This window comes from Rhea americana, unplaced genomic scaffold (genome assembly GCF_003343005.1).
Source record: "Rhea americana isolate MKP2758 unplaced genomic scaffold, rheAme1 scaffold_554, whole genome shotgun sequence".
Taxonomy (NCBI): Eukaryota; Metazoa; Chordata; class Aves; order Rheiformes; family Rheidae; genus Rhea; species Rhea americana.
The window spans coordinates 6,184-17,209 of record NW_028186706.1 but is presented as its reverse complement, the minus strand read 5'-3'; the positions used below and the strand labels follow the sequence as shown (position 1 = coordinate 17,209).

Below are 11,026 nucleotides of genomic sequence, written 5' to 3'. Positions count from 1 at the left end.
GAGACTCGAGTCGGAGAAAGGAGGCACCACTTCTCCGTAGCTGGCAACCAGCCGGAAAAACGTTGCTTTTCCTTCTCGTTTCACCCACGCTGCAGAGATCCAGTCGCAGCTCCGCYTGGTGAAGCACGGCGAAGGCGGCTTCTCCGTCTTCGTGGGTCTCAAGGGCACCAACGAAGAGCTGGGGCTGGAGTCCACTAATTATTTCATCTTCCCGGGCAACGACCTGGATGAAGCGTAAGGAGTCCTCCAAGCTCCTCGGCCGGGTATCCAATAGCCAGATAACGCCGGCTCAACCCCTTCGGCAAACCTTCCCGGCAAGTTTTCCCGGCGTCTCTCGGCAGGATGAAGCGTTACCTGGCTTCTTCCAGGGAGGAGGCTGCGGAGAACATYCCTCTCCTCTTCGTTACCTGCCCGTCGGCCAAAGATCCCACCTGGGAGATGAGACACCCGGGTAAAGCCGAGAAGCTCTCGCTGGCTCGGATGATGGTAGTTTACYGGGGTGGGGGGAAGCTTCTCCTAAGGAAGCCGTGGGCAAATCCCACCCGGTATTTTTGCAAATGGGGGGGGGGGGCGAACGCAAGGAGAAGAGCTCCCACCGAATAACTAGYCCGAGGGTGCTGGACCACAAAGAGCAGCAGCGATGAATGTGGGCACAAGCGACCGCGCGGGAGGGTTGGGTTGGAGGTGGGCATCAAGGCGGGTGGAGAGGGAGCCGGTGACCGCGGCGCCTCCTCTCGCCGCAGGTAAATCCACGCTGGCCATCGTGACGTTCGCCAAGTACGAGTGGTTCAAGGAGTGGAAGGATGAGCCGGTCCACAAGCGGGGGGACGGTTACGAGAAGGTGAAGCAAGCCTTCGTGGACGCCATCATGAGGACTGTCTTCAAGCTCTACCCTCGCATCGAGGACCGGGTGAGCCRAGGCGGCGTTGGCGGCTCCGCAGCCTCGTCTCCTGCCTCCGAGCCGGGTCCCATCTGCCCAGCTCAGCCCCGTGGATGAGGTCTGGTGGGGCAAACAGGTGCCCAGCTGATCACGCGTGGTGCAAGGAGACTATCTCAGAATGACGTCCCAGTCCCAGGAGACCACCCTGGGACCAGAGACAGTCCCAGGGCTCTGCAAGGCAACATGTCCTGGCCAAAAGCAGCCCTATCCTGCAAAAACAGGCTTCCTGGAGCRTGGAGGGACACCTCCCCACCCTCCATCCCAGGAGACCATCCTGGGACCTGAGGTAGCCTCAGGGCTGTGCGATGCAGCACATCTCAGCAAAGATCAGCCCTATCCCATGAAAACAGGCCTCCGAGCACAGTGGGATATCCCGTGCCCTCAGTCCTAGGAGACCATCCAGGACTGCATCCAGGTCCCAAGAGACCACCCCGGGACCACGTTCAGGTCTTAGTAAGCCATCTTGGGATAATATCCAGGTCCCAGGAGACCATCTCAGGATGATGTCCAGGTCCCAAGAGGCCATCCTGGGACCACATCTAGGTTCCAGGAGACCATCTTAGAATGACATTCAGTTCCCAGGAGACCACCCTTGGACCATGTCTAGGTTCCAGGAAACCATCCTAGGATGACATCTAGGTCCCAGGAGGCCACCCTGGGAACCACACTTGGGTCCCAGGAGGCCATGCTGGGATGAGGTCTGAGTCTCAGCAGACCATCCTGGGACAACGTCCAAGTCCCAGGAGACCATGCCAGGATGATGTCCAAGCCCCAGGAGACCAACCTGGGAGCAGAGACAACCCCAGGGCTCTGCGGGGCGCCTYGTCCCGGCCGAGACCAGCTGCATCCTGCAAAAACAGGCCCTCTTGCCCCACACAGACCCCCTTGTCGGTCCTTTCCCCCCTCTCCTCTGCAGATCGAGTACCTTTCCGGCGGGACGCCGCTCACCAACCAGCACTACATCGGCAGCGCSCGGGGCGAGATCTACGGGGCAGAGCAGGACACGAGCCGCCTGCAAGCCGAGGCCATCGCCGCGCTGCGGGCTCGCACGGCCGTGCCCAACCTCTACCTGACGGGTAACGGCGGCGGTGGGAAAAGGGGACCGGCGACGGGCTTCGGGGCCGGGGAACCAACCCTGCTCAGCGCCCGGCTGCCCGCAGGGCAGGACGTGTGTCTCGGCGGCTTCGCGGGAGCCCTACAAGGCGCCATGCTGTGCGGCAGCGCCGTGCTGGGGCGCAACCTCTACGTGGACGTGGAGCGGCTCCGGAGGCGCTCGGCACGCGCCGGCTCCGAGAAGGGCGAATGAAGGGGTCAAGGCCGGAGCCTCCTTCCCGGGCTTTGGCGGGCGGCCGAGTTCAACAGGTCAGTGGAGCGAGCGGCTCCTTCCTCCGCGAGAGTGGATTGAGCTAAGCCCGCTTTGCGGCTATTTTAAGGGCGAGYGGGGCGTTAAGCCGGCCTCGGATGCAGCCCGGGCGGCCGCCACCAGCGCAGAGCTCCACTCCTTCAGGAACGATAATAATAATAAAAAAGTAATAATAATACTTTTTGCCCGCAGACGAAAGCTTGGGAAGATCATCAAAGCCAGCTGGCGCTGGGAAGGGAAGCACGTGGAAGTGGAAATAATAAAAAAAATAAGCAGYGTGATACGCAAGTTGTGTCTCATGACGGGGGGAATCAGCAGGGCCGGGGACAGGCTGGCGCCCGGCGAAAGGGAGCCGCGTGGGCTGCTCTTTCGGGGAGGAACCGTTGCAAAAACTGCAAACAGCAGCTGCAAACCGGCACTGCATTAAAAAAAAATAATAATAACCTGCAGTGGGGACGGGCACGAGGCGCTCTCGTAAACTCTGCAGATGTTATGCAAACGGACCGAAACCCGCACCAGAAAGCRAGCGCGAATGAGTCACGGCATTTATTTCCTTGCATAAGAGGGCTCGGCCGCGGTTCAGGGTGCAGCCACAGAGCCCGGGGCCATCCCCCGGCGCAGGTGAGCCAGAGAAACCACAGCCYGGTGCGACCAGCACCCGCTGACGCCTTGAATTGCCGGGTGAAGGAGAAAAAGCTCCCAAAGAGCAGGGTCGGTCCACGGGCGGCCGACGCGTCCCGGCGCCGCAATGCGGAGGCGGCTCTGGTCGAGACGAAACACGTCCTCGGGGCGCTCCGGTCTTTCTGCAGCACTTTGCCGACCTCGGCCTCTCCCTCCGCTCCTGGAAAGCGGATCCGAGAATTACGTGGTATAAACAACCACGGGCAAACGCCGTCCCGCCCGGCTGGATCGCTTGCGGTCCGCTCCTTCCCCTGTCACGGTACGCCRGAGCGAACTTCCCCTCCGATATCTGATTTAAGCAAACAGCGCAGAGGGGAGCGGCAGCCCCCGGGCACACGCAGCTCCGGCGACGGGGGAGCTTATCCTGCTTCCTCCTCCCGTTCTCCTGTGAAAGAGCTCTGAACTCGCAAACACAATCTAATCAATTTGGGGTTTTTATCTAAACCAACCAGCGCAAGGCTCCGGGCTGCGGACTTTTGTCTCGCAGGGGAAAAGCCGTTGTATTTACCCGCCCAGTGCCCTGCCCAGAATTAAAATCACCTGGAGCTCAAGCTGTTTGCTCCTGGGGTTGCTCCTCTGCTTAAATATTTGAGGCTTTATAAACACCAGCACAACTCGGCAGCCTGCAAGACTCCTAGCTAACTCAGGGACCCGACGCGGAGGCTGGGGAAGGGATTCGGGGACTCTTGCTCAGGGCAGTCCTCTGAGTTCGTGGCCGATCACTGGGCCTTGGCGGCCTTCCGCCGTCCGTTTGGCGACGGGAGAGCGAAGGAGCTCCAGCGGGGATGCGAAGGGAGYGGGTGGACGCGTCGGGGCACCTCAGAGCCTGCCAGGTGCATTCGCTCCTCTCCTCCTCTCATCTCTTTGGTACTAAGAATAAGCCCAAGAGCCAAATCAGTAATAAGGCCGAGCCCTAAACGCTTCTACGCGGGACATCCCCRGGCTGCGAGACAGCGGTCCGGGACCTCAGAGCGCCACAAAAGCGCTCGAAGGGAGGCGAAGAGCCGCCTTTCCCCACGGACACCGAAGCGAGCCGCATCGGGCACCTTCCGCCTTCGCTCCGGGGCTGCCTTTCCCCACCCGGCAGCGCCGAGGTATTAAATCCGTGTGCCGACTCCACCCGGGAGTCACACCAGTATTGCTCAGCTTAGCCCCAGGCCGTTCAGCTCCGATAAAAGCGCAGCCCTACCCAGCTCGGAGATAATTCAGGTTTCATTCTTTCACTCTACTTTTTATTTTTTTTCCTTCCCTCCTCCATCTCCTGGGCTTTGAGTCACCGCAGAGCTCGTGCCACCACCTCCCTTGCTCGAGGGACCTGCGGGGTTGCTCGCTTCACCTGTAGGAAGAACAGTTTTGAGACCTTTACAGCGCTCTCAGATCAGGGTGGAATCGGGCGAGAGGTTTTGGGTTAATTCTCATCGATTTGGGAAGTCGATCCCAAGACACGGGGCAGAAGGGTACGCGCCGATCTCGCTAGGTGACTCGGCCGACTGCTCCATCCGACAAACCCGTACGCAAAACCCGCCGGAGCGAACAGACGCGCTAAAACATTCACTTTAACTTGCTCATTTCCACGCCGTTCTGCTCCCTGCCAAGCTCTCGGCAACGCGGTCAACAGGAAAAACCGCWGCCCTCCCTTCTCCTAGCTCGGCATCCAGCCAAGTAGTGTCCAAGTGCAGGAGCGGAGTCGGGGGGGAATTTTTCTCTTCTTACAGAAAAAAAAGTGGAGGAAAGGAGCTTTCTCCCCTGGAGGAAGCAGCAAACGCTACCCGGAAGCACCYTCGTCATCTGCTCTTTAGGGCGTCTCGGCAGTTATTTCCCTTTCCGCGGCCGACGGGGCGGCACCGGCAGGCAGAGCCCTGCCGYCCTCCAGCCTCCGCGGGGGCGGCGGGGGGAAGGAGGTCGAGGCAGCTCTGTGGTCCCCGGTCCATCCCGCAGGGATCACGCAGGCCGTGCGGGCATCCGGGCCGCATCCTGCTCTGAGAGCCGCCCTGTGGACAAGGAAAGAAAGACAAGGCAGTAGGACAAATCCACCAGCTGGCTGCGATCTCAGGAAGRGCAGCTCGAATACCTCGATAATGCCAGCTCTCAAATAATCTCATTCACTACCGCGCTTAAAAGGGACCCAAGCCGGTTAACAGGAAACTGGTTGTCAGGATAGGATGATCATGACACACGCTGGAGGCTTTTCAAATAAGCTCTTACCTAAAAGCTCTCCCAGCTTGTTCCAGCTGCAGGATTATCTGGTCACACTAGGACTCAGTCTAGCATCTGCAAAACCAAGCCCCGGTTCAAAGAGGGTTTTAAAATTTTTTTTTTTTTTTTTTTTTTTGCACATGGAGGAACTAACCTGTACCACTGTTCCCAGGTTTCAAAGCAGGTCAGGCAAAGAACACAAAAGAGGGACAAAAAAAATGGGTTTTAGATCTATTTATTGACTTCACCACACAGGAACAACAACAAAAAAGAAAAGTACAAAGAAATATAAAAATTGTGAACCTTCAAAGCAAGTTGCATTTCACTGCAGCAGGAAACAAACCATTCGGAGATTCAAACTGGCCGGGTAACCACCCTAAAAGGAGTGACGTTTGGCAAAAAAAARRAAAAAAARRRAAAAAAATGTACTGATGGACACATTTGAAAACATGTTGTGCCCAAAGGGAAGAAGTTACACAGACTATGACCGGTTTGAAACATATTGCATAAAATTAAATACTATTCAAGAAAAAAAAACAAAATACAGAAATCATTCCCAGAAGTTTCACATAGTTCAGACAATTATAGCAACTGTTGCCAGAAATAAACTGTGCTCAGGAACTGCCGGCTGCGAGGAGAATTAGTTGGAGCCTTTCGGCTTTAGCAGGGGAACCAGTTTTCGGGGCATTTCGGGAGCCGCTTCCGCAGGTGGGGACCGCGCCAACGCTCTCGCGCTTGGAGCTGTCACAAGTAACGCCTGCCCGGGAGAGCCCAGCGAAAGCCGCCTTTGCCGGCCCCCGCGCGTTAAGCCGCCGAAGGAGCTCGCGGCTCGGCGGGGCGATCGGAGAGGCTCGGAGCAGCAGCCGTGACGACGGAGGCGCGATGGTCCTGCTAGCACGAGAGCTTGAGCTTGCTAAACCCGGCTGGCTGCTAACAGCTAACTGCGCTAGTAACGGCAGCGGGACTTCCGACGCAATTTGGAAGCGGAAAGGGTTGGAAGTCACTCAAAAAAACTCTCTGGATATACATATATATTATATAAAGATAGAAATAAACCTCCAAAAACTATTTTCCAATTTTAAAAACAGGACCAAACAGGAAAACGGCACATACAAACTCTAAGGATTCAGCAGTGAGCAGCTCAAAAATATGTGGTGTTTCACATCTTTGAACACTCCCCCTCTACCACYATCATTAGGCTAAAACCGCTACGTCCTGCCAAGGAATCAGCTGTACAACAGTCAGTCTCAGACTTATTTGGTATTGCTAAAACAGCGACGTCTCGTTTTGTGAGCTCCCGTCCTTTTTGGAAGGCGTGTTTCCCTCAACAGCTACGTTCCCAGGCTTGCTCTCCTTTCTCTTCCCCCTACTTCGCGCTCCCACTCTCCAAAAGAGCTTCTGCAAGTCCTTTTAGCATCAGAAAAGTAAGGGAAATTAAGGGAACCTTGAAAGCTATTAAAAACCGGCAACTTTCTCCTAGTCTCCCTCTGTGTTTGCTAACAGCTGGTCAAAGARAGAAAGGTTTTAGTTTAAGAGAGTGTCAAGTCCTGCACGGAAACCACCTTTTTTTTTTCCTCTCCCTATGATTCTTCCCTCCTACAAGGAAACGAACCACGAGCGAGATACTTCCACATCTAGACAAGGAAACTTCTCTATCAAATGTGACTCCCTTTAGCACCCGTTACCGAGCGCCCATGACCTCCRGAAGGCCGGAGAGAGGCCAGCCTCGTGCCACAAGTCACTTTGGAGCGAGCTGAAGGGAAGTTAATGCTCAGCARCTCTCACCGGAGGACAGGATTCTTCCTGCACAGTCAGCTGACAAGTGCACGGAGCGGGTGACCCGCGTACAGGTGGCACGAGARGCAGGCGGGGACAGTTACCCATGCGAAGAACCCCAAATGCATCGCACCGATTTTATTCTGCCCGTGTTGGGAAAAAAAAACAAAAAACAAAAGAATGAGCTGGGCAGGCACTTTACGCTCTCTTCCAATACATCCTGTCTCAGACAAACATCTTTGGAGTGGAACTACAAAAATACAAWCAGGATTGCGGCTTCAAGTAATGAATCAACACGTTTTGCAGCCTTAAATATAGCTAGTGCTGGTATATCTTGAAGTGCTCCACAGTATTATCAAAATAACCAGCTCAGCAACAARCAGCTGGTTATTCGTACGTTCAAACTATGCAAAACTTCTCAAAGCAGGGGGATCGCAGAGCCGTGGAGGAGCAGAAGGAGATCCTGCCAGGCATGCTGTAAGGCYTTTCACGCGCAGCCCGCGAAAGAAAGGAGACGTTTCTGCGCGCGGAACCACCGCAAGCGCTGAARCCGTTTCATCCGCCCCAAATGACGTTTTACAACGCACAGCACAGCGATCTTTCAAGGCAAAGCCTGCTGCAACTTCGCCACAGCAATTTGGCATAAAACTCAAGATGCCTATCTTGCCCTCTTTCACAGCATCAAACGCCAGCTGCTGGTTTTAGTGCAAATGTATGAACTCTAAGGATTGTGCAGGAGAAGACCCGCGCAGAGCCCAACCTCCAAGATGCAGGTTAGGAAGCTTAAGCTGCACCCAAAGGGCTAAAGGGCAGCTGCAGCGCTTCCAAAGACGCGCACCACGGGGAGAACCTAGATGCCAACTAACATCGTCTTCATTACAGAGGAAASAAAAAACAAAAAACAAAARACCCCCAAAACCCAAACAAATTATCAAACCGGAGTCCTTGGCAGACAATTTCCAAACTAGTGCAATCAGTCGTGTTAGGAACTTTAGCATCCAAATACAATGGACAGAAGGAGAAAGCGTCTGTGTCTCAGTTGAGACCGTGCTGGTTACAAAGACAGCTCTATAACTCTGAAAGGAGAATCAGATGGCTCATTTCGCAGGTAGATTGTTTTTTCACCCCAAAAAAGAGACGTCAGTACAGTAGATGGCAAACTCCACTTCATTTGGACACAAAAATTCTGTCAAGTGCTGGAAACTGGCTTTTCTTGGGTCACAGACCGGAAGCCAAAGCTGAAAACTAGTTCATCTTCACGCACTTGGGGAAAGGAGAAACACAGTTCAAGAAAGTGAGAAGTTTAACATTACCAAGGTGCAGGTGCCACACTAAAAGCATCTTCCCCTCTTCCAGCTCTCAGATCTGAACACAGCAGCACAGCTAGGATTCAAAGCGCTACAGCCAGGAAGTCCATGGGTTTCCCAGCATTTCGCAATTTCATTGCAAGCCAAATTCTTTATTCCACACAGCAGAGCACAGACCATCCCTAAGAGGAATCTAGATCTAGAAAGGAATAAAAGAAAGGTTAAAACAATTTGAAAGCCCAGGGTAGCCTTTCATCCTTTCAACTCTGACAAAGCATCAGGGCTTCAGGGGGCTGTCTCTCTCTCTGATTAGCTCTGAAATCCAAATAATTTCTTTCCAACCCCTCCAGCTGCCTCAGAGACGAGTCAGGGGATTCCCAAGGGAAACACCAAAATATTGGCGAGACTAAACGGGAAGGTTCAAGCTGTCGGATGGTCTCTGCGGCACTCAAGCGGCTTCCCCAGCCAGGCACAGCAACAGCTCGGAGAGGAGAACCCAACTTCCAGTCCCAACGGTACGCTGGGGCAGCAGAGCTGACACGGAGTTGAGGCCGATACCACCTCACTCGTGTTTTACGGACAAAATCATTTACAGCATTTCACACAAGCTTCTGAAAAACTGCAAGTTTCACCTTTAAGTGATTTTTTCTTGTTTTACTTTCTTTCCCTGCCCCTTCCTCATCTCAAAAAAAATAACCACAGATGCACCCAAATTCAGCAGACGAGAAAAGTTTCAGAGGAAGAAGAACCCTCTGAGCCCTACCATTCCCCTGCTAATATTTTTTTAAACTGTCTCTTGAGTTGGTGACACAAACTGTTCTCAAACAAATCCGATTCACATATTTCTGAGCTCGATGCTCATGAGCTTCTCTGCGTTTGCCCTCTCTTTCATCACTTCCCAGTGTTATTGCTTCCATTTTCTGACAAAAGCTCAAAACCTGCTTTCCAGGGTTAAGCACCTACAGGCTTGGTGACCGTTTTTACTGCGAGGGGCCAATGTATKTTGTTTGCTTCCCCGCGCTGGAAGGGCAAAGCACACCACTAGGCGATGCAGCCCTTTCAACCCCACTTCCACGGCTCCTGGGATTAGGCAGTCCCAGTTTCCTGTGCTGCTGAGAGGTGCCCCAGGGCAGCTCTTACCTTTTGATCCAGTCTCCGATAATCGCCAGACTTGGGCCTTCGAACAACTTTTGATCTTTTCCCTTCCAGGGCAAAAGCGATGATCTTTGGGGAGAGAGACAGAGAGAGAGAGGGGTGGGGACACTTGAACGGGATAATAAATAACCAGGTAACTTTCTTCTCACTCAGAGAGTCTGTCACGGGCCAAAGAAAAGCTTCACTTGCCTTCTTCTAATTACCATATTTGATTTGACAATATAAGACAATAAGATAGTTGCATCTTTTGAGCTGTGTTTCTCCAAACACTACTGTTTAGAGACAAGCCCTGTGCAACCTGCTACAGAAAACTTAGTGAGAAACTTGGGCTCATTTTACAGCTACTTCCTTTATCTCCTTTCTCAGCTCCATTGCTCCCAGCTGAAAATAACCACTTCAGCTGAAGCCATCTAATTTCCACGGAGACCCGAACGCTTCCCTAGTTACACCACCCTCTTGGGTCACCTCAGAACTGCTGAGACCAAGACTCACATTAACATTAACCAAATCCRTACTGCTCAAGAAGTGAGAGGCACCAGTGAAAAACAAAAGACAAAAATCAGAGCAGCGAAGCGAAGGGGACCTCACGGGTATTTCCCAAGCTGAAGTGCTGGCTGCAAAAGGAAGCTCCTAAACCGCACTAGATGTCTGCAGCTTGCGTAAAGAGAAGAGCTTCCTTTGCTGGGTAAGGAGGAAGCAGCAGCTGCTAAGAAGCGCTCTCCTGACCCATTTTTCCTTCTCTAGAGGCAACAGTAATAGAGCAACGTGGCCCCAGCCGCACCTGGGGAAGACAGAGCCACTCACCTTTCGTTTGTTGTGATACGCAACRTATAACACAGCAATGATAATAGCTGTTGTCACCAGGTAGGCAAAGAAGTGGCTGCTCTCTGACTTGGCCTTGGGAAGAGCAGCAGGAACGCTCTTCTTTCCCACCTTGTCGCCCAGTTTAACCTCGCGCTCATCCTGCTGGGAGTCACCTCCATCCTCTGGAAAGCCTTCACTCTCCGGCGACACTTTGGAGGTGGCTTTACTTTCGGCCGAGGGTGAAGCCAATTGTGTTGATCCTTTCTGAACTCCCGACGAACTTTGCTCATCAGCTTGGTTCCTGCCATTGCCACCCTGGCTATCGGMTTCGTTCTTGCTTGCTTCGTTCTGGCTCTTGGTCTCGGTTTCGCTGTTGTCACTCTGGCCGTTGCCCCGGCTCACGTTGTTGCCATTCTGGTCAGGGGTATTGCTTTCGCTGTTCTTATTCTTGCTGTTGCCCTGGCTCCCGCTGTTGGTGCTCTGGCTGGCGCCACTCTGGCCATTGCCCTGGCTCCCACCGTTGCCACTCTGGCTGGTGCCCTGGCTCCCACCGTTGGCGCTCTGCTCATCGGTCTTGTTCTCGTTGCTGTCATTCTGGCCATTGCCCTGGCTCCCGCTGTTGCCACTCTGGCCATTGCCCTGGCTCCCACCGTTGCCACTGCTCCCGCTGTTAGTGCTCTGGCCATTGCCACTGTGGCTGGTGCCCTGGCTCCCGCTGTTGCCACTCTGGCCATTGCCCTGGCTCCCACCGTTGCCACTCTGGCCATTGCCCTGGCTCACGCTGTTAGTGCTCTGGCCGTTGCC

General features: G+C 53.9%; 2 protein-coding genes across 2 annotated transcripts in view; one reads left to right on the top strand and one right to left on the bottom strand.

Moving 5' to 3' along the window:
- Positions 1 to 2,577, top strand: part of RETSAT (retinol saturase) — a 6,638-nt gene extending 4,061 nt beyond the window's left edge. Inside the window, exons 7-12 of the mRNA XM_085318828.1 lie at positions 96 to 234; positions 342 to 451; positions 744 to 910; positions 1,857 to 2,016; positions 2,101 to 2,302; positions 2,496 to 2,577. Coding sequence (XP_085174954.1) covers positions 96 to 234; positions 342 to 451; positions 744 to 910; positions 1,857 to 2,016; positions 2,101 to 2,246 — 722 coding nt within the window. The 3' untranslated portion in view covers positions 2,247 to 2,302; positions 2,496 to 2,577. The remainder of the gene's footprint in view (positions 1 to 95; positions 235 to 341; positions 452 to 743; positions 911 to 1,856; positions 2,017 to 2,100; positions 2,303 to 2,495) is intronic.
- A 2,822-nt stretch (positions 2,578 to 5,399) lies between these two features.
- The window catches only part of TGOLN2 (trans-golgi network protein 2), a gene marked incomplete at its 5' end in the record, with an annotated part of 10,959 nt that continues 5,332 nt past the window's right edge, over positions 5,400 to 11,026 (bottom strand). Inside the window, 3 exons of the mRNA XM_085318839.1 lie at positions 5,400 to 8,462; positions 9,404 to 9,487; positions 10,223 to 11,025. Coding sequence (XP_085174965.1) covers positions 8,457 to 8,462; positions 9,404 to 9,487; positions 10,223 to 11,025 — 893 coding nt within the window. The remainder of the gene's footprint in view (positions 8,463 to 9,403; positions 9,488 to 10,222; position 11,026) is intronic.